General features: G+C 44.0%; 1 protein-coding gene across 7 annotated transcripts in view; it reads left to right on the top strand.

The window, feature by feature from the left end:
* Positions 1–20,673, top strand: part of RNF207 (ring finger protein 207) — a 43,246-nt gene extending 22,573 nt beyond the window's left edge. For all 7 annotated transcript variants that reach the window (XM_029579329.1, XM_029579330.1, XM_029579328.1 and 4 more), the window contains 12 exons: positions 3,909–4,034; positions 4,818–4,864; positions 5,543–5,615; positions 5,790–5,858; positions 7,808–7,876; positions 8,716–8,837; positions 14,581–14,776; positions 16,375–16,560; positions 18,262–18,313; positions 19,557–19,674; positions 19,982–20,065; positions 20,247–20,673. In XM_029579329.1, coding sequence (XP_029435189.1) covers positions 3,909–4,034; positions 4,818–4,864; positions 5,543–5,615; positions 5,790–5,858; positions 7,808–7,876; positions 8,716–8,837; positions 14,581–14,776; positions 16,375–16,560; positions 18,262–18,313; positions 19,557–19,674; positions 19,982–20,065; positions 20,247–20,421 — 1,317 coding nt within the window. In that variant the 3' untranslated portion in view covers positions 20,422–20,673. The remainder of the gene's footprint in view (positions 1–3,908; positions 4,035–4,817; positions 4,865–5,542; positions 5,616–5,789; positions 5,859–7,807; positions 7,877–8,715; positions 8,838–14,580; positions 14,777–16,374; positions 16,561–18,261; positions 18,314–19,556; positions 19,675–19,981; positions 20,066–20,246) is intronic.
* Positions 20,674–22,951: the final 2,278 nt, after the last annotated feature.

The raw sequence follows: 22,951 nt of genomic DNA, 5'->3' as shown, positions 1-22,951 counted from the left end.
GCCCACCCGAGTGCACACATATGTAAGTTTACCTGGATTGGGCAGAGGTATTCCTGGGGGTGGAGATGTGGTGGGGTAGGAATTTACTCTGTAAAATTCAACCGTATGCACGCAAATTGTCAGAGAAATTTTGTGCGTACCAAATAGCAGGCCGAATTTTTGCAGGGTAGAGCTGGTGGGATAATCTTCATAGTGGACATATGCACATTTGATTTGAAAACTGGTGTAACTTATGTTCTTATTCGTGGTATAAACTAAGCGGGATATAAAATTAACCTCCCTACAGATAACACTAGGAACATGCATTTGTTATAAACAAAGGTGCAATCTGAACCAAAAATAGCCATTTCAAAATAAATCCATAAAAGCTCCAAAAACTCCACAATTTTTGAGTTTTTCATTTCAGCAAATAGCACAGCACCATTTTCTACAAAATTAAAAAAAACAAACTCATCCCTTTTTGGTCCTACCATCCCTTTACCGTTTCTGTAGTGCTGATCCAAGGTTAAATGGAGCAGGACCAAGCTATTATAACAACCTACCATTTCTATAGCGCTGCATGACAAACATACAAAAAGAGAGTCCCTGCTTAATAGAGCTTACAAACTAATAAGAAACATACAGGACAAGAGACTTGGTAAAAAGAAAAGAAAGTTAGTTAGCAGGACTAAAAGCAGACTATCAGGCATAAGATTTAAAAGCGGTTTCAAAAAGGTGGGTCTTTAGATGGGATCTAAACATGGCAAGAGAAGGGAGCAGGACGCACCAGTTCAGGAAGATTGTTCCAAGCACACGGTGCAGCCAGGTGGAAAGCACGGAGTCTGGAATTGGCAGTAGAGGAGAAGGGCATAGATAGACTTATCTGATGAGTGAAATACACGAGGAGGGGTGTAGAGAGAGATAAGAGAGGAGAGGTACTGAGGTGCTGCAGAGTGAAGGCATTTGTAGGTGAGAAAGAAAAGCTTCAACTGTATGCAGGAGCGGATAAGGAGCCAATGCAGTGACTTCAGAAGAGGGGTTATGTGAACGTAGTGACTTTAGCGAAAGATAAGTCGTGCAGCTGAATTTAGGACAAATTGCAGTGGAGAGAGATGGATCACTGGGAGACCTGTGAGGAGCAGGTTGCAATAGTCTAAGCCGGAAATAAGAGCGAGAATAAGGGTTCTGGTAGTGTGTTCAGAAAGGAAAGGATGGATTTTGGCAATGTTATGAAGAAAGAAACATGTTTTAGCAGTGTTTTGGATATGTGTAGAGAAGGAGAGAGAGAAGTCGAACAAGATCCCAAGGTTACGGGCCGATTGGACCAGAGCGACAACCATGTTATCCACAGAAACAGAGAAAGGAGGAAATGGGGAGGTGGGCTTGGGGGAAAGACAAGGAGCTTTGTCTTGGCCATGTTGAGGTTAAGGTGGTGGCAGGACATCCAGATACCAATGTCAGACAAGCAGGCTGAGTTCTGGGACTGGATTTCTGGTGTAGCATAAAAATGGTATTGAAAGCCATGAGAGGAAATCAGAGCACCAAGGGAATTAGTGAGAAGAGAAGAAGGCCCAGGACAGAGCCCTGAGGCTCACCAGTTGATAGTGGAATGGAAGTAGAGGAGGAACCACCAGAGGAAACGCTAAAAGTGCGATGGGAGAGGTAAGACGAGAACCAAGACAGGATAGAGACCTGAAATCCAAGTGAGGACAGATTATCAAGGAGTAGGTGGTGATCAACAGTGTCAAAAGCAGCAAACAAGTCAAGGAGGATAAGGACAGAATAAAGACCTTTGACTTGAGCCATGAACAGGTCATTGGAGACTTTAGCAAGGGCTGTTTCAGTTGAATGTAGAGGGTGAAAACCAGACTGAAGTGGATCAAGAATGGCTTGAGATGTAAGAAAGTCAGGATTGTGGCAGTGAACATGCTCATCACTCCTGTCCCGCCATATCCACTAAAAATGGCTCACGTCTCAGGGCAGGCAGTTGTCATGTTGGTTTATGTCAGTATGGCTTGTTTTACGGCAGCATTGCTTTACAGTTGTATAACTATATAGCCGTAAAACCACATGGCAGTGTCCTTCCTTGAGGCCGGCATCATTTTAAAACAGAACCAATGGGACTGGATTTCTGGTGTAGCATAAAAATGGTATTGAAATGGTATTGAAAGCTCCTTGTCTTTCCCCCTCCTCCCTTTGTCCCTGCCACCCCTCAACACCTTACTCCTTCTGTAGCACTGCTCCAAAGTTAGAAGGGGCAGGAGCGATCCCCAGTCACTTCTGCCCCAGTTTTGTTTTGGGAGTTTATTTTATTTTTTTAATTTAGTGTTTATTTTAGTTTCACAAGCTAACCAAGCCAAAATAAACATTAAATAAACTGAATCCCCAAATCCTCCAAAACGAAGGGGAAAAATCCCAAACCAAAACGAAAATTTGACCCCCTCTACCGATGCCACTGTCACAATTCAAGAAAGCCTGGGCTAAGCACAGAGGATCCTCAGCTGCGGAGAAGAAAGGGTAAAGCTGGTGATCCAAAAGGGTCTGCGGTATTGCAGTAGGCAGGAAATATGAGCAGGGTGTCTTGTGGACTTTTGGTTGCCACCATAGTTCATGTTCTCAGAGCTTGCCTGCACTCAAGGATCTAGGGTTATGTGGCTTCTGATGGAAGCATTAGGAAATTATTATATAAACAGCATCATGTGACATTATCATGTCATGTGACATTTTCCTTACCAGGAAGATACCATTTGGTGCTGGAAAGGGGAAGAGATGGTTTCCATTTTAAAATAAAATCCTGTAACATAATAACTTTCACAAAACTCTGAGAAACGCGGCTGATGTTAAAGGACCTCAGAGGTCCTTTGCTAACCCTGCACGTCCCCCCAGCAGGACTGGGTTTGTCCTTAGCCACCACTCAGTGAAATAAGCCGTACTTAAAATTCATGGCTGTCTGGCATCCTCCTCTGCAGCCCTCTAATGGCCCTGCTTGTGAATTCAGAGTCGTTCCGCCACCGACAGACTGTCGTGCCCCAGGCGAGGGATTATGATTTATGATGAGGATAAGCAGCAGGAGAGGACAAATTGGTACAAACGGAGATCCTGCTTTCATGCAGATTTTCACAGCACTAAGTAATGGGGAAGGGAAAATGCAAAAATTATACCATCACACCTGATTAATCCACCTCTGCTGTGAACTCATCTGATCTCCTTTAGTGAAAATAACAAAGCTTCATGTAACCAAGTCACTGCTTCATACATGCTAGTTGCTTATATATACACAGACGCACAGATATTCAGGTATCATCTGGATAAACACCACCTTGAATAGCCACACCTGGCTTCACTGGATCTTCATGCATCTAGACTGAATGCAAATATATTGTGCGCTGCTCAGAACCATTTCAGTAGTTTCCAGACTGGAAGAGGCTGGATTCAGGATTTTTGGACCTGGGTTACTGCAGCCCACCCACATCCGTTCCTACTCCCTACACTTACGCAGTGCCCTCAGTTTCTCTTTAAAAAGTCCAATGATGATGCATACGGCTAAGTAACTGCACTGTAGTTCTGTCACTGAAACAGATGAAAATCAAATAACATGAACAATGTCTTTGTCTTTTCCTATGGCAAACATACACAGTATATAGCATGTTATTCTCTACCGCCGTAGGACAGGGCGTCTCAACCTGCTCATAATAAGCCCTCGTTTTCTGGCCCTGAAGCTATAATGGTGCTCCATGTATGGCTCTGGTAGTATTTTCCAGCTCTTACCTGAGGTTGGGCTTGCCGATGGCTGGAATAAGTGGGCGGCAGCCTCAGCATCACCTCACGCCTTCAAAGGGCAAAGTTCCTGAGGAGGAAACCTTCAGTTCTGTCTGCTGTGTTGTAATTCTGTAGTTTTCTTTTTTTTTTTGCATGCACCAACTACCCAGGCGGTGAAGGAGCTGCAGACATCGACGCGAGAGGCGATCATCCTCCTCAGAGCCATGATAGAAGAAGTGCATAACAGCGCGGACCAAGAAGAGACAGCCATCAACAGCCTCTTTAGCAGCATGCAGGTAGAGTGAGGAAGCAAGCAGGCGCCGCATTGCCGGTTTCCCAGTGGGTAGGGAGGTGCTGTTCTTTTGAAACGACAGAGAAATAATCAAATCCGTTTTTGGTTCGTGTTATTTCCCCATCCGAACGAAACATCGCTTTGTTCCTTTTGTTTCGGTAGGCGTTAAACTGTTTTAGCGCAGGATAAAGTGACCAAAATTAAATGAAAAAAAAAATTATCCAAAAGAAATAGAAAAGAAAACAAAAAAAGACAACGAGCGGACAGCACTGAAGAAGTGGGGTGTCACCTCTCTCTGGGAGGGGCTCCTTCGTCACGCAGTCCAGAGTAGCCCATGCTGGGATACATGTCTGTAGGATGTAGAGACTGCATGCGTTATCCGAGAGACGGGCAAGGTAGGACCGGGAGGAAGCTGGGTCTTTATAACCTGAACCAAGTGCGCATAAAACCACATTCACAGGTGCCAGTGACTAGGAAATACAGTTTAAGAGCCGCTTGAGGAAACCAATGGTTTATAGCTCTCACGCTTTCTGAAGCATAGACGGGAACGCTTATTAAATGTTATTTGTCATCATGCATTCGATCTGATCATTCCAGGTTATGTTGACTAGATTGTAGGCTCCCTGGAGCAAGGCCTGTCATTTGTACGCATCTGTGCAGCACTGCATATGGCTAGTGGTGCTTTAAAAATGGATATTAGTACCGGGAGGATAAAGCCTGAGAAGTTTCCCATTTGACTGGCCCAGGCACTCTTATGTTACTCACTTTACTATGGTACCGTTCACAGGAGAAGCTGGCGGAAAGGAAAAAGATCCTCCTAAAAGCTGTGCAGTGGTGAGTAGGACTCCAATCTACTAAGAAGAACGTGGAGGGTTTGGTTTTGTCTAGCAGGAAATCACCAAGTTTATGTACCATAAATGAATTGCTAGGACCTAACACTGGGGATCACATACAGTGCTCAAGTGCTACACCTCTACTTATTTTTATAGCACTACTGTAATGCTTGGCTGGCCACACTTACCCCGAGTGCCTGCGACGCCGACACAGCTGGGATGCCGCCACTGCAGTTCCCCCCCACACGCACACACACCCTCCCCCCCACACACACACACACACACTCTCTCTCTCTTATACTGTACATCTGGCCTTCAAGGGACCAGCATGGGCAGGCATCACACAAGCTTCCCCGCAGAGTTCAACTTAAGGAGTGCCACCAGCAGGGATAAGTTGTTCAGTGAGGGAGCTGGCACATAAGCTGCCTTGAATTCACATTTCCAGAGCTGAAGGATGAGTCTATTAAGCCTCCTTGGCTCCTAAAAAAAATGTCTTCCTGAAAACATTTTTGAGGTATTTGGGTCAAGACGGTCAGTAACGTGTACTCAAATGTAGAAAGCCAGGGCTGAACTGTATTGGTCACTTTGGAGTCACCTATTCCTGCCATTCTCTTCCGCTGTGTTGTATATGCTGAAGCCGAGTCAATTTTCTTTTTTAAATATGCAAAAATTCTTTCAGCCAACATGAAGAAAAGGAAAAAGCTTTCAAAGAGCAGCTGTCACATCTGGCCTCCCTCCTGCCCACCCTGCAGGTATAATCTCAAATGCTTTTATCAAGCACATAATATAAAATCACTGAATCAGTGGCGTGCACAAGGTCTGGTAAGACTAGAGTTGTGTTTTCTCATATGGCACTAACGATTCTGTATTTCACGTGTTGTGAGGTTATTGGAGATTATAAGCTTTCTCTCTCTCTCTCTCGCTAGGTCCATCTTGTTACGTGCTCTGCTTTCCTGAGCTCAGCTAACAAGGCCGAGTTTCTTGACTTAGGATATGTAAGTAAAGCTGGTATTGCCAGCACACTGCTCTTGAATTATGAATAAGCATTTTAAGGTTGATTGATCCACAGTTCTTTTTGCAAATGACAAATAAAAAAAACAGCTCCAATACCCAAGTAAGGTTATCAACCAAGAAATAAACTTCTCATTCAGCTATCCTTAGTCGTGTAAACTGGCATATTAGGAAATCATTTTATTATCTGGGCAATGGTTTGATCTGTGTGACCACGATCACAGGCCAAGCCGTCTTTAAACTTCCACTTTTGAAGGCTGTAGGTCACCTTGGCCTAGGTTGTGTGAATCCAGTTCAGGCTGCCACCACTGTTTTCTTCGTAGGTCAAAACCGGGAACTTTCTTTGCTGGCCCGTTAAGTAGAGATTTGTTAGGAAAGCGGTCAGTGGCTCATTCCTGCCTCCGCTGATCCTGTAACGGCAAAGCCTTTAGGGATAAACTCTTGAGCTATTGTATAAAATGGCTGAATAGAGCGCAATCTCTCCTGAGGTAGATTAGACTGGTGGTGATGCACGGGGAGGTCTACGTCTCTTTCTGTATTCGTCAGTGCAGCATTCAAGATAACAAATATAGGGAGGGGAAGTGCTACATTTATTTAGTTATTTTTCCTTCAATTTCTAGGCTGCCTGTCCAATAAAAAGCTCCAGGCAAGCTACAATACATTCAACATAAAATATAATCAAAGATAAATCAAATATCACAAGACACAAAGATATAAGATGGAATTAAAATTAAGTACAAATCATAGAAAAAAAAGGTAGCACCAGCACAACCCAAGTCCAGCAGAAATAAAAACAAAATGAAGAAAAATGAAAATCAAATTAATTGAACGCTCAAGAGAACAGCCAAGCTTTGCACAACTTTTGCCAGTTTAAATCCTCTCCTATTGCCTGCTACTCTTCTGGAACAGAGTTACGTAAGCAGGGTCCTTCTTTTTTGCCTCTGTAAGCCTTAACTTCCCTCCTTCAGGGGAGAACTTCTAGAAGAACCTGAGATGAATGTAGATTTCTTCGAGGAGTGTAAACTGGCTGGCTTCCTTTCAAATATCGGGGACTTGCACCACTCAGAGTCACACTGGACAGCATGAGAAGCCAGCCGATCTGCATGTTGGAAGGGTCTTAGCCTCCCTCTCTTGATCGACTCCTTTTGCTGTTCCTGGGCACTTGCCTGCACCCAGGCCCCCTCTGTAGACTTCGACCCCCCTCCCTCTTCCTGATCCCATGCCCTCTCTCTCTCCTTTCAGCTTCTATTAACAGTTCATGGCACAATATTGTACGCCTTTCAATGCTTCTTATCTGTCACCATCGGGCCGCTTTTCAAAGGCCCCTGCGCGGAATATTAGAGTGTGCCGAGGTCCTTTGACTGCTACAATCAGGAGACCGTTCGGCTGCTTTAGATTCTGTGGGTGGAGGTTTACATTTTTAAGGAAATCTGTTTTGCAAAATCTGTGAAACTGAAAACCTGAAGAGATAAGAGGGGAGAAATCCTGATCTGTATGCCATTCCAGGCTACTTCCAGGAGCGAGATTCCAGCTTGTGTTTTTGAAGTGAAATTAAGGGGAGGTGGCAGATGAGGCACACGTCAGTGTGGGATGGTTTAGGCACAGTGGATCTTGCCTGGAGGACGCCTTGCGGTCCTGGCCAGCTCTGGCTTCCTGTGATTCTAAATGGCATTCACAGATGTTTACAGTTAGAAGCATTTTGAAAGTAATCATTTTTAAACCTTGACACTCTGGGAAGTGCTTTTTTTTTTTTTTTTTTTTAATCAAAGAATAAAACACTGAGAAAGCTCCTTTCCAACTGAAGAGATCATCAGAGTGCATTGGATGTAAATATATAATGATGATCTGGCATGAGCCAAACCTTTCAAACTCTGGAAACTTTGATGATGGAAAGAAAATGCCAATTTTACTCTCGCTTTTTTGTTTGTTACAGCAACTAATGGAGAGGCTGCAAAAAATTGTAAAACTCCCTCATCGTTTGCGACCAACCCAGAGTAGTAAGGTATGCACAGTGAAGATTTCCTGCATCGATGTGAACGCCGGCCATTGCGGTCTAAAACGAGACCTGTTCTAATCCTGATGAAGCATGCGCTGTCTTACTAACGCTTTCCCCCAACACACAGAACATCCAGTGCATACTGGGCTCTCTTCAGCTTTGGGATGTCTTAAAGTCTAGAGGATTAGCCCCTCCTGCCTCGCACCCTCTGCTTTCCCCTATTGAGACAACACAGCTTATCACATAAGAGGCCCGCCACTGAAAATGAGGTGGGCCTTTATATTACACGACTTCCACCGGGGTGCTGCAGGTTCACAGAGAGATTTCAGTAAGGGCTGCGTCTCAGTCATCACTGTATCGTGCGGACTGGCTGAAGTATCCAAGACGTGATGGGCTTGCATCACAGGCAAACTCTGCTATTAAGCCAGATTGGATTCTTTGCGGGCTGTGATAACCACATATCGGGCCAATCTAAGCATTATCCAGCTGTGCTGTGTTGTGCATGACTCTGGGACAGCCTCTGTGATCTCCCCAAGCTTGTGGGTAATTCTTAGATGGGTCAGATAAATGACCTGCAAAGGATCCCCTTTTCCCCAGGACTAATGTGGCTAACAGGGCTGGAGTGGCACAATCTCAGGTAAGTCCGATTATTTTATGCACTTGTTAGGAGTTGCATGCTGGGCAGGCCAGACTTTCATTTCTTTTCTGTTCCTTTTTCATCCTGTAAACTGGTATTTTCTTTGCTGCTTTAACAGCCACCGTAAATAAAAACGGAGCGGGACCGAATGAAATTGGTCTAGAGAGCAACGGAAGCTCTGACGCGCTAACTTCTTGTGCTGTTCTAGATAAACTCAGACTACGGAGCAGAGTTCGCCCGGTGCTTGGAGCCTTTGCTGTTCCTAAATCCGCGCAGGCCTGGCGGGATGAACGTGGGCGGCGGCTGCCCAGGACTCAACAGTGGAAACATGTAAGAAGCTCATGTATTGTAAATGCTGGGTTGACGACACTGGGAAGTAAAGTCCCCTATCTGTCCACAGAGCAGTAGGAACATCCCCACGCTGCCTATACGTTTCCCTAAGCACAGACCTTGAGAGAAGACCTTGTGGTGGTGGTGGCGGCAGGGGCTGAAAGAATAATTCGGGTTCTGGGAAGGAATCCACAGCCTCTCTGCTAACGCCAGTGCTAATAAGCATGGATTGTGGTGAGGCATACAGGTCCCTTCTACGGATGAGAGGAGGGGGAGAGAGGTTAAAACTAGAGGATCAGCTGTGTAACGCTAGATCTCACCCATCAAAATGTGGGGAGCATCTGCGTCAAAATTGGTGAAAAGATGCCGAATGATGTCCATTTCAAATTATTATTTTTTTTTTTAATTATTTTAATACAAACTTGCTACGCCAGACTTTTCAGTCGTGTTCTGCTGTTTTGAATCTTGGGAGTCTCCAAGGAGTAATATCGGACGGTGGAAGGATAAGGAACTTGGGTTTCCTTCAAACGACCGCCGCAGGATAGCAGAGGAGCACAGGTGGACCAACACATCCGGGCTCTTAGGGTGGGGGGGGTCTGCCTTACCTACAGTTCCTCCATCAGGATTTCGCTCATAAATCGAAATAACTCGCATTAAACCAGGCAGGAGGGGTGAAGAGGCAGCGACTTTAACGTCAGAGGAGCACCTGGGCACCGTTAAAACCAGATTTAAAAAGTCCGCGAGCTGCCCTTTCTCGGGCAGAGCCCGCGTCAAACCGTAACGTGAAGCCCGTGTCGCGGGAACTGCCGGTTCCGTTAGAAGCATCCTGCCTATTTACGCCGGTAATCAGTACAGCTGTTTTCATAGGCGCCCCGAGGGCATCATCCACCTCTCACTGTAAACGCTCCGTTATAAACACAGGTACAGTTTAGAAACACATGAACAAGTTGATGTCCCACGTTTGTAACCGTCCAACATACTTTTAAGTCTTTTCTTAATACTGTTAAAGTATTAGCAGTGCCCACGGCTCTCCCGGTGTCTGGAGAGCTGAGAGGATGCGAGAGTTATTGAAAAAAAAAACCCAAACCAGAAACATAAGAGATGCACAGGCCCAGAGGGGGGGCCAGTGAGCTTACGAACCAAATCTTCCATTCTGCAATACCCATGAGCCCATGGGAACAGCTGAAAACCTGGAGAGATTTGGCCCCCGACAATTTTTCTCTTCGGGCTCAAAAAACTGGATATTTGGGACGGCTCAAGCAGTTCTCCGCAGAAAAGACACCTGTGCATCCGTTCTTGCCCACTTCCAGATTTTTCAGGACCGGAGCCTGGGTGATTGTAGCAGAACAGCAGGACAGCGCATATTTGCACTCCACTAGCTTTGGAAGTAGCTGTTTCCCTTGTTATTTCTACCCCAGCCTCTCCAAATTGCACCCAAAACCCATCACCAAGCTGCATTATTCACCTGTGAGTGATTTCTTCTGTCTTGGAATGAGTAACTCCAGTCCTCGCGAGTCGATTACCAGCTGGGGGTCTGGGTTTTCAGGCTATCCCTAATGATTATGATGAGATACGTCTCCCTGCTGCCACATTAGTTTCCATTAATACAGCAAACAACAGAAGCTGCTCAGTAGGGATGACTACACTTCTCAGCCCAATTAAAGAACTACAAGATCATAGAAACATAGAAACATTCTTTTTACAGCCAGCAGCCAGCTCCAGTTTTCAGAACAAGCTAGTCCAGTTCTGGTTTCCTTCCTCCTTGTCCACACCCCTTTCCCCACCAGCACGCATGCGTGAACTCGTACACCTCCTTTTCTAGAGGATGAGGGGAGTGGAGTGGAGGGAATGGAATCAGAACTGCAAGTCCAGAACGAGCAACGCAGGGTAAAACTAGGACTGAATTAGCCTGCCCTAGAATATAGAGCCAGTCTTCTACTTCCCTCACGACTGGTCATCAAAGTTTGTAAGTTTACAGCAATAAATATGCACCATCAGACGCCCAGGCCAAAGACGTTGTACAGTGGTTTGAATTGGAAATACGTGAAACCCACTACAAAGAAGCCACGGCGATACCCTCCAGTCATGCGGCACTTTGTAACATCTGTGACCGGCCTCTTTTATTAGGCGCGTGCATTCGTTGCTCCATTCGTTTCGGCGGTACATGGCATATCTCACAAATGGATAGTAGACATGCAAAATGGATCGTGTACGCCTATGTAGTCGGCAATAGATGTATGCACATACCATTAATTCGTGAGATACGCGTGTACCACCGAAACAAATGAAACGAATGGAGCAATGAATGCAAATCCCTAATTTTTATAACATAGTTTATACATCTGAGTACATAAGTACATGCATGTATTTATATAAATCTATATAAGCAGATACATGTATCTCTATAGATGTGTATATATATAAAGGACGCATGACATGTAAACATTCACATAATTATTGCATAGAAACATGTTATTAGCCAAGCTCTTCACAACACACACACACGCATAATCAAGGGCAGGTGATAATCCTGTGGCCCGTTAACCTGCCTTTTTTTGGTAAGTGTTCCTGTTGCTGTTCGCGCACGCTTTTGTTTCCCGTTACCCAGCTCCTGGGCTGACCTCACTCCCTAATAACTTTCCACGCACGTCACATGCCTCATCCCCTTCTTTCACCTGGGTGATTGCTTTCGGCCTAGGCTCCCCTCGCAGGCTGCCTGCCTGTCACTATTTTTATCAGAATTTCACAGAACTCTCAGGGTACAATGATTCACTGGCACTGGGTATATATTTAGGCCAGTGGATATCACAGATGGCTTCAGGCATCATTCGCAAGCCTGGCACAGTTGCTCACCACGCTAACAGAGCACATGCTTTCTGATTGCGGAATGGACACGGCGGCTTTCTGCAAAGGAGATACGGTGGTACCAGGAAACGAATCGTAAATGAAGGATTGTGGAGCTCCATGCTCTCCTAACGGTAACGTTCAGTAGCCTAACAAGTTAAAACTGTGTTTGTAAAATTCCTACCTAGCAAGCATGCAATTCCAGTTGTCTCTTTGCCTTATGGTAACCCTCCGGTGCACTTGTAAATACTTTCTAAATATGCAGTAACGGAAGAAGCATTCTGCAATTGATGGTAAGAAGCAGCTTTTTGTCCGTCTTCTTAGATAGGCTCTGCTTATTACCCTGGACTTTAATGCGGGCAGATTTACTGTTTCAGATTGATAGGGGACATTCTGTGGGTGGCTCTCTCTAGATAACCTGCTGCATTGCAAGTGGAGTCTTTGCAGGCTGGGATACTTTGGATTTGGACATTCGCGGGCAGGTCTCTTCTCGAGCTGTCATGCTGGACAAAGTACCCAAATGCTGTCTTTGGGAGTTGGAAGGAAGATTATTACTAGAGGATTGGCTTGTTCTTATCAAAATCATGAAGATGATCCATCTATAGGTCTGCTGCATCAATGGAGATTCATCTGCATTGCTCTCAAAACAGTGAAATCCACAGGGTGTTTGGGAAGCTAAGTAGCACTCCCAGGGCACACAACCTCCCCCTGTGCATAAGATTGTGCTAATTCTTGTAAAATTGATGTGCGAACCTCCTCTCCCCACCTCCAGTCATATTTGTGCTAAAAGCAAATGCAAAATGTGGCCAGAAAAGTCCCAAAAGAACTTAATGGGTAAAGTCCTTTGCAGGCAGTAAAATCAAATCTATGTTATTTTAGGATCAGAATAGCAAACCATTTGTGTTTGCATTTTCCCGAAACCTTTTTTTTTTTTTTTGGCTACAGTATTCTGAATGCTAATGTTTTTCTGTAAGGTTTTAGCCTCTCCTAATGCTGTTTTTGCTATGGTCTTACAGTAACTGTGTTACCAGGGAAACGTATTTGCTGAAGCGATGTGATCCTTGCCCTCTTAATCTTCCTAAATGGAACAAGGCCATCAATAAGACGTTTGGAGCTTTTCCTGCTGATTATGTTACTTCTTTGCATTCTAAGAGCGCTGGGCGGGGGCGAGGGGACTAGTTTATCCCGGTGTTACATCGGTTCACCCAGGGCTGCTCTAAGATTTTGGTGCCCTTGAGGCTGGGCTGGAGAGTGAGGGGTAGGAGACCCCCCCGGAGTTGCCATAGCAGCTTCCCCTTCCATTCCCCTTCGGAACCCAAGTATTTGGCACCTTCAAAATGTGGTGCCGTGGGCAATTGTCTTGGTTGCCTGTTCCTAAATCTGGGCCTGTGTCCATCTGGCACCCGTGCAAAAGGAACGCAAGTCTAGTTTCCGTCTACAAATGATGCAACTTGAGGAACATAGTTTATGCGATGAGACCAGCAAATTCTTTTGGTTAAGGGAAATATATTTTTTGTTGTATTTCTCTTGAGATTGTATTTTCTTTAAAGTAGGAATTATATTATAGTGGGGGTTTTTTGTTGTTGTTGGTTTTTTTTAGTAAATCTCTTCGAGCTTCATTCGTAGAGCATCAGCTGTATTTCTTTGAAGTGGTTGGGGGCCATATTCCATTTTCTGTCTCTTTGCGCAGAACATGCCTCTGCATTTTTTATGGAGTTGTATGTACAGAAATGCTTCGGAAGATATGCACGTTGGACTAATAATTACCAAAGTTAACGGAAATCTTTGTAAACTGAATCAGTTTACTTCATCCACCAGAAAAAAAAAATCAATGTTAGCTAATTTTGTCCAAGCCTTAATTGATTTTATTGATCTTCAGTCATAAAGAAATGTTACCTAGCTAATCAGAAATCAATGTTCTTTTTAATAATTTGGATCATGGAATATTTATCTCTTTTACCATTATCCTTAAAATTAGTCTTTTTTTTCTACTTTAGTCTTCTTGCATATTCAAACTATTGGGCGTGCTAAAGATTTTGTCTCTATAAAAAAAATGCTTGATACATAGGGCCTTTTCCTATATAAAGCATATTTTGGTGCCCTCACAGTCAATCAGGTTTTCAGGATATCCACAATGAATATGCAAGCAATTAATGTGCATCTGTTAGTCTCTAATGTATTGATATCCTGTCAACCTGACTGGCTGTAGGGTTACCAGGATGGGTTTGGGAAGTGCTGATCAAGGGATCTGTTCTGATCACACTTTGTGGTCAGGAAAGAATTTTATATTGGGGAAACATAACTTGACTTCAGTTCTGCAGGCTTGTTTGTCCAATTCTTTGGATAACCATCTTGACTAGGGTGGTGTGGACTGGTTAATGCACCTGCATATTTATTTATTTATTATTTATTAAGTTTTTTTATACCATCACTAAGACAAGCCATCGTAACAGCTTTTGTTGCACATGACCCTCCAACCAATTATTATCTTACTGTATTCCACCTTGAGACCTTGTTGGGTAAAAGGCAGAATATCAAATGTTTGGACACAAAGAAATAAAATAAATGTCTTGGAATAACTTAAGGTAATCACAAATGTATTAAGTTAGTCCAGCAAAAAGGAATTATCTGTACCTCGTTTGACTTATTTCTGGATAACCAGAAACACTGGTAGTTTGAATAAAGTTGAACTCAATGGTCCAATGTCCCAATAAACTAATACACCATTGACTATTTTTACAAGTACTACTCTATATGGAGTCCAAGTTTTGATATCTCTAAATGGATGAAAAGTAAGATCGTTAAGGATGTGACGTACTTGGCATTTATTTCAATAAAAATTCCCAAACTAGGAACATAAAAAGAGTAATTCTCTATTATTTTTCCCCCTTCTCTTAAGGATTTCATATGGTCAGTCCTCCAAGACCCTGATCGTGCCTGGCTGCCCCCCCCCCTCCTGTGACAAGATGTCCATAACAGGCTCCCTAGTCCGGAAGCCCACCATGCATCGTTATATCAGCACCAAGGTCCTGCTGGCAGAAGGAGGGGAAAGCGCTTTTACAGAGCACTGCCGGAGTTATGAAGACATGTACAGAGTAAGATGCCTTTCCTTCGGGGTTGGGTTCAGCCGTATCCACGCGAAGAGCCTGCCTTGCCAGAGCCACTTCTCTGCTGCATAATCCAGTGGTTTCATGGGGAGGCAGCATCATGATTAAGGCAAGGCTTGACTGCAGAGTATGCCAAGATGTAAAGAGAATGGTGAAACACTGGTCTTCATCTTCACTGAGGAAAGAATGAGATATAATGGCTTAACCTGTGGCACGTCCATTAGACGAATCAGATGGTAAGCCCTTTAGGGACAGGGAGATACCTACAGTACCTGAATGCAATCTGCTTTGATGTACACTTTGAAGTGCTGAAAAGCGGAATATATAAATGGACGAGGCAAAGCACTGGAATAAGTTATCTAGAGGGGCAGTGGAATCTCCATCGGTCATTCGCTGCTCCCAAGGATAGGGCTGAATCCCAGTCATCTCACAACAGAGACTCCCACAGGTGGGATTTGGGGTTGTGACTCCCTACTGAGGACTGCCGGTGCAGTGACTGGGTGAAACAGGGAGTTGGGAGAAGGAATAAAAGATGTGGGGAGGGGGAGTAGGTAGCTGTGAATGAAGGCTCATGATGCTGTAGCCCTAACTGGGGCAGGTTGTGACAAAGCTGGAAGACACCCCCTCCCCCCCCCAAGAAACAGGATGAAACAAACTTTCCATCAAGGGAGAGTCTGAGTAGCTGATCAGAAAATCGTTTCTCTGGGATGGTTTACATAGGGGAAGCAGGAGGTGGACTAGATCAGTGTTTCTCAGCCCTGGCCTGGGGGCACACCTAACCAGTTGGCTTTTCAGCATTGCCACGATGAACATACACGAGGTAGATTTGCAGACACAGAATCTCCACTGCATGCAAGCTCTCATATGCATATTCGTTAAATGTGACTAGCTAGGTGTGTCTCCAGGATAGGTCAGGGAAGCAGTGAACTAGACAACCCTACAATTGATGCCTCTTGGTTTCACAATGGCTATTAGATGATGCATTCCCATTTGTCATACACATATTTCCAAATAAAGTAGGTGGGAACCCCAAATCATGGATATAATTATATACCAACAGCAGTGATTTGGAAAAAGTTCAAGTCCACAAATCTCAAATAGCTGTTCAGAGAGAATGCTTTAATTGCTTAGTAAAGACAACATCTCAATGAATAATGACCACGGTCCCCTCGACACGGGCCGTGTTTTGTTTTAACTGCATCTGGAGGAACGAATTCTCAGTATAATGTTGTCAAACCTAGTACATCAACATCAGTCAAAAAAGATCTTAGCAACAAGAACTGTAGCTTTAAAAGCAATGACGGAGAAGGAGAAAAGCCGCACTTGTCTCGAGAAAGCTTAGAGGTAATGAAGTCTTGGAACAAACTTAACAGTGTACCACCAGGAATTGCATTCTGTTGTTTCCAGCACAAAAGCAGATACAGGGTTTGGCTACTTTCATTTCACTTTCTATCCATGGGCCTAACTCGAGAGGTTATTTTTCCAATAGTCACGGAGGAAAAGCAAGTCCTTGATAAATCAAGAGCTATACTAGCATCACACCTTTATAAAAAATAAGAATTTTTATTGATATATTTTATGTGCAGACCTTGCAAACAGAAATTCAGAATTTAAAGGACCAGGTACAAGAATTGCATCGAGACCTCACCAAGCACCATTCCCTCATCAAGACGGACACCATGAGCGAGATCCTACAGAAATCACTACATATGGATCTTCAGATAGGCTCCGAATATTCCTCCATTGAAATGATGAGGACAGTGTTTGAAGAGGTAAGGAACTGGCCAAGAAGTAAATAAGGTCACGCCCTGTCTTCCAAAAGGTTTCTCCTTGTGAACCTCTGGCAGTATCTTTGGAAAATAGCCCTCGGAGGGTGTAGGGGGGGGGGTCAACTTTGTGTGTAACCTAGCAGTCTTCCAAGTGAATCCTTCACCTGTCTAAGGTGCATGCAAAACGGCAAAGAAGTCTGAAAGGAAATAGCCTTCAAAAAAATTTAAGGCCTTGATTACTTTACAGTAGTTGGCTCGGACAGTTGTAAATAGGCCACTTGCTTCAAAGGTCACATGCATGCAGTGGGAGAGAATAGAGGCTGCATTCACATATTGTGATTTAAATAGGCCACGACCGACAAAGTAGCACGGCGATCCAAAATCTGCTGTGGTGGGTGCCCAAAAGTCCCATCAAACACATCTCGGCTACTACAGGAGACATTTATCAGCAATCTGTCTCAAAGAAACTTAAAGACGCAGTGGCACTTGCCGTAGTTCCTGCGACCCGAGCTCTGCATTCGGTAGGTGTATTTGTTATTGGCTGGTTGGAGCGGAGATCTTAGCGCAGTAAGAACCTGATTCACCAATGGTTTTTCTCCCAGTCTGGGTCTATGGGAAAAGGTCTTGATGAATTGGGCCCTCAGAGACCAAATGCATTCAGTGGAGTTTCTCCGACAAAACAATGAAACCCGCATGCATTGCTGCGTAATTTCACAAAAGAACAGGGAAACTGACGAAATAAGTAAGCCCTGTGCTTGTGACTTCCGCTGGCTCACGGTTACTCCAGTGAGACCTAATAAAGCTGCAAGTAACAGCAACAGACCGTTCTCTATTTCACAGAATCAAAGAAGCAGATGCTCTGCCAGAAGCAACTGTGGCAATAAATCACTAATACTTATACCTGCATTTTTAAGTAACAAGAAACGTGCTTACTATGGCTGGGTTATAAAGTAGCTGCCACTGGATCAGTCATCATCTCTGGAGCACAACGAAGCCCAAGGATGATAACCCATCTATGATAATAACTACTGCACCATTACTGTACACAGCACTGTACAGTCATATAGCAGATGATCCCTGGCAAAAAAAAAGAACAAAAAGGAAAGAAATATTAAGGAGAGTGAGTTAGTAAAGTGCACGCATCCCGTATAACGTACATTAATTCCCTTGCTCCTTCACTGGCCCTCACGACATGAGGCGTTGTCCTGGCCGGTGGCTTCCTCTCCCACTACAGGGCTGTACTGTCCTGCCTTTCCCTGAGGAACGTGGGCTGCCCCTCCTGCCAGCCAGCAAATCACCGCCAGAGGACGGCAGAAGAGGCGAGCACAGAGAGGCCGCAGTGCTGCCCTGTTTCTGGCCCAGCCCACAGCAGTTGCACGGATTCTTGTCCTACCTTCATCACACGTGTCCGGGCATCCACCTATCCACTTGATAAGACGAGGGGCGGACACTATTAGCATGTGCTCACTTGGCTTTTGAAGCACAGCTAAAGAGAAGGGTGAGCGAAGACAAGAAAGTGAAATGACTTGCTTTATGCTCAGTGAGGCTTAGAAACCTGAGGTCTTAACCTGATTAAAGCAATGGGGGTCTCCGGTTTGGTATCTCCGTGCTCTCACACTGAGGCCACCGTCAGCTGCTTATTGACCAGACACTGTTTCATCGCTCAATGCTACGAAGTGTACAATTTAGCTATTTTTATTTCAGATTTGGGAGGAAGCTTATCAGAGGGTTGCAAATGAGCAGGAAATTTTTGAAGGTACTGTGGTTACATAGGTCCTGTGCATTAACACATGTGCGTCCACAGACTGGGACACTCATTCCTAACCCCTCATCTAAATTGTGTTTAATAAGTGATGGTGGCAGCTAAGTGCATTAAAATAAGCTTCAGTGAACCGTCTAATCCCTCACTGTCTGCTAATGCCAAGCTTGGCTTACACTACCTTCAAGCACCATTTCCTTCTATTTTGAAACTCATCCTTTCCTTTTCTTGCTATTCTGCTCCCCCTTTGTATAACCCAAGTCTTGGTTTTCATTTACATCCTTGTCCGGGTTCTATAAAATTTAGGTTATCACGCCGCTGAACTTCTAAAATGGATTCTACAAGGGGAGGAATACATTAGGATGTCAATTGGAAAACCATGACTGATTTGAATGCTTCTCATGTCATGGCATTCTTTGGCCAACGGCCTATATCAGGGGTTCTCAACCCAGTCCTCAGGACACACCTAACCAGTCAGGTTTTCAGGATGTGCACACTGAATATCAATGAGCACTGCCTCCACTGTATCCAAAGCTATCTCATGCACATTCATTGTGGTTATCCTGAAAATCCAGGCTGTTTGTGGTTCCTGAGGGCTAGAATTGGCCATCCTTGCCTTGACAATGGGATTTTCAGGCTAATCATCATGATTAAACAGTACATTACATATATTTACATACATCAACATGGTTTTTAAATTCAGTGTATAAGCCACTCATGAAATGTTTAAAAGGCATCTGCTATGTTTGATATGAATTCTATTAAAACTGCACTCCTAGAATAAGTTGATTGCTCCTAGGGCCATCATTAGGGACTGAGCACACTTCTGGTACGTATGAGAAATATTTATTAATCTTCTCCCATGACAACATTCCAATTTAGCTGATGACTTTTTTCAAGTTGGAGTCTGCTATAGTTTGGATGAGACACTGAACCAAGGCCCTGTCCACGTAGTGAAGAAAGAATCCCATGGCATTTGTTGGAAGAATATGGGTGTGGCACCAAGGGTCACAGCTCTGGACTGGTATAAAATACAAAATGTGGGGAGGATGGACATACTGGGATAGCAGGTGAAAGAAAGAAAATAAGAAGGGGAAGGGAAGGAGAAACTTAGGAACTGTAAGCTACCCATGACAGATTTTGTTTTTTTAATATGAGTTTCTTTAAATACGTCAGCGATAACTGCATCCATCTCTAGAAACCCAGCTTCATTAATGACCCTTGTTGGATTTACATACAGCCCAGCTGCATGATCTACAACAGCTCAAGCAGGAAAACAGCTACCTGACGACTATTGCGAAGCAGATTGCACCTTACGTTCATTCTATCGCCAAGGTCAAGGAACGTCTGGAGCCCAGGTACTAAAATTAGAACATCCATACTAGCAGAGCACAACAGATGGCCCCTTGGGCCAAGTTATCATCTGCAGTATCGCTTTTGTCATTGCTTTTTTGAGAGGCATCTAACACTCGTAGAGACACGGATGTAAATACTGTGTATTAAAGCCATATTTCAGAAATGCTGGTGGCTTCATGGAGGACTTCGGGGAGAGGTTACAGAGAGAGATGAAGGCCAATTAAATGTCTAACTAAAGACAGATGTGTTTTGCATAGTGGGATATGGTGTGATCTTAGATTAGAAGTGTCACTTTATTTCTCTCCCTAGGCTCAAAGAACCCAAAGAGCTGAAAGATGAGCAGACAGAGAAGATTTATGACGACAATGTAGTGGCCAGTGACACCCCACACAGGTATCTCAGGATGATGAATAACTTAAATGCAAAACGCCATCAGACCTAACTCAACAGTCATTGAAAGAGGAGCTTTAGTAGCACACAATCTTTTACGTTGATTGCCGATATTCTCAGAGTGCCTCATTGAATGAAGCGGAGATGTCCATAAATACACTATAATACGACTTTTCTGCCGTAGGAACGACTTGACAGTCAACACTGAGGACAATCGGGAGAAGTCCTCGGAGAGCAAAGTCGATAACCGGACTCTGAACATTCTAACGGAGGACCCCATACAAAAATCTAAAGAGTACTACAGAGCCAAGCAGAAAAACAACATTGATGGGCCAAGCTGGAAGGAACTGGCAACTTAAGGAAGCTAAGGGTCAGAGAAACTTGCACTGCTGTTTGTTTCTAACACATTGACAAGCATGAAATGAAATTATTTTTTTGTTCAAATGAGGCTATTTTAATACATTAAGGGCTCACCCGACCGGTGTTTTCAAACATTTAACAAGGGGGCATGCTTGTAAAGTGAAGGGCAGCAGTTTTTGTATTCAAGAAATGCATCTTGCGTTTGATTACTGTTGCTACAAGTTGATTATTAAATGTTTTGAGACTCTTCACCTGTTTAATGTGGAGAATTATAGATGTGCTAGGGAAACCTTTTGATCCCATCTAACTCTTATTTTCCACAATACGCTGAGAAGCAGGATTGCAGTTTGGTGTATCTTGTTTTACTGGAGGACAGCCAAGCAAGACTGTGCCTTTATCATTCAATTCCATTCCTTGGCATTGCCCAAGTGCCTACTAAGCTTTTGAAAATTCAGCTCTAGAAGAGAAACGGCTTGAACGGGATAGAATTCACAGCACTGGTTTTATGCTCTAGCACTCATTTCTTTCTTAGCCCAAACCTTGAACGTCTGTCTAGGCAAGTCATTAAGCTACTATGCACACCAATGAAGTGCATCAGCGTTTTGAACAAATGACCCATTGTTGCCATCTGAATTAATCTGCCTAATGCTGTGTGCATTAAGAATATTATATAAATAATAATTATTATAGAGGCAAACATTTTGTATTGCAAAGCTCTTCCATTCAGCCCGACTGCTTGTAAGGGTTTTTTCCCTTGGTTATACTTGTGTGCATGAGTTATCTACAGAGACACTGGTTTTCGGAGTGGAGGAGTAGCCTAGTGGTGAGAGCAGTGGGCTGTGAACCAGGGAAACCAGGATTCAAATCCCGCCAACACCCCCTTGTGACCTTGGGCCAGTCACTTCACCCTCCATTGTCTCAGGTGCACAGAGTGTGAGCCCCCTGGGGATAGGGAAATATCTACTGTACCTGGAAAAGCAGAACATTAAATAAATATGGTTTTGAAAAACCTATTCAGGGTGGAACATATTCAAAAGTTTCTTGACTGGCACATAACCCCCCTCCCCAAATCTAAAAAGGCCGTCTATAGAGGAGAAGGCAATGCTGGCCCCACTGCTGCTGCCCAGTATGGCCTTGAATGGACACAGGACACATTCTTTGCACGAAATAACCCCAAGGTCCGTTTGCTTCCAAATCGTGTTTCTTGTGCCCAGGATCAAGGAAAGTGCAACAGCTTTTCACGCTGACATAAGCAGGCATGCCTTTTATTTCAGGAATGAAAATAAGTGACAAATACAGTCCACATCTGCTGAAGAAAAGAAACCAAAACATTTTACCAAGTATTTACTGCTTTTAAACAGGAAGAGCAGAGCAATGATTCTGTCGGGGGTGGCGCGTGGCGTGGGCAGGCTGTGCAAGAGACTGCAGTGATAATTTTAGCATGGCTAGAGCTGCCCAATTTCAGGACAAGTACACAAATCAGCAGTGTGCCAAGCACGAACCGACTTCAGAGTTAGAGGGAAAGCATCTAGAGACGTTGTAATTAAAATCTAGCGATAAAAAGTGGGCTCGTTTTAGAGGCACACATTGAATGGCTGGTTGCATTGTTCTCATATTATAGGATTATAGCTGTCACAGTAGAAGTCTACTAAATTCTTACTGCCCTCTGGCAAGGCCTTCTGCAGAACTAACATTTATTTTTAGGAAGGACAAAAGGGTTCTCTCCATTATTTGGCTCTTTTGAGAAAAAAAATGAAAACTCCAGGAAACAAATCTGGTGTCCATGGAGTAGCCAAATGGCATTAACCACTGCTCCCCAGAAGACAACCGTAACGCAAATGATGCACTTCTTGAAGGGTCAGAGAGCAGTGGCCTAGGACGCAGGGGCGCCAGGTTTCAAACCCCCCCTGCTGCTCCTGGTGACCTTGGGCAAATCACTTAACCCTGCATTGCTTCAGGTACAAAACGTAGATTGTCAGCCCTCTGGGGACAAGGAAATGCCTACAGTAGCTGAATGTAATCCGCTTTGAAGTGGCTGAAAGGTGGAATATAAATAAAATAAGCCAGAAACAGAGCTAGCTGAAACAAAAACAAAAAAAAAGTTCTATTTTATAAAAAAGGGATACCAGGTTACATTGTAACTCCTTTAAACATAACTGAAGAACTGTACTGCACAAAAAAATATGTTTCAAAACTATTATAAACTCGCACTGCACTTTCCATGTTAACAATATCTTATCTGTTATGTGCGGAGATGAAATCTCATCAATAATCCACACTGACCTCGCCCCTCAGGTGACAAACATTGCTGATGGATTCTTTTTTTTGTGCAATCTGTGTGGAGCCAACAGCATGGGACCCGTTTTCGGCTTTAACAAAGATGTCTTTGACAGCAAGAATAGCAAAGAAAGGCTATTTGAATAATGCATTAAACATCTGAATACAGAAATTGTTGGGATTATTTGTCCCGGTTTAACCGAGGATGAATTGCTACGTACACGTCAGTAGTACTGTAACCTGGTCAATTAT

This window comes from Rhinatrema bivittatum, chromosome 15 (genome assembly GCF_901001135.1).
Source record: "Rhinatrema bivittatum chromosome 15, aRhiBiv1.1, whole genome shotgun sequence".
NCBI lineage: Eukaryota > Metazoa > Chordata > Amphibia > Gymnophiona > Rhinatrematidae > Rhinatrema > Rhinatrema bivittatum.
This window is presented reverse-complemented; position numbering and strand designations above follow the sequence as displayed.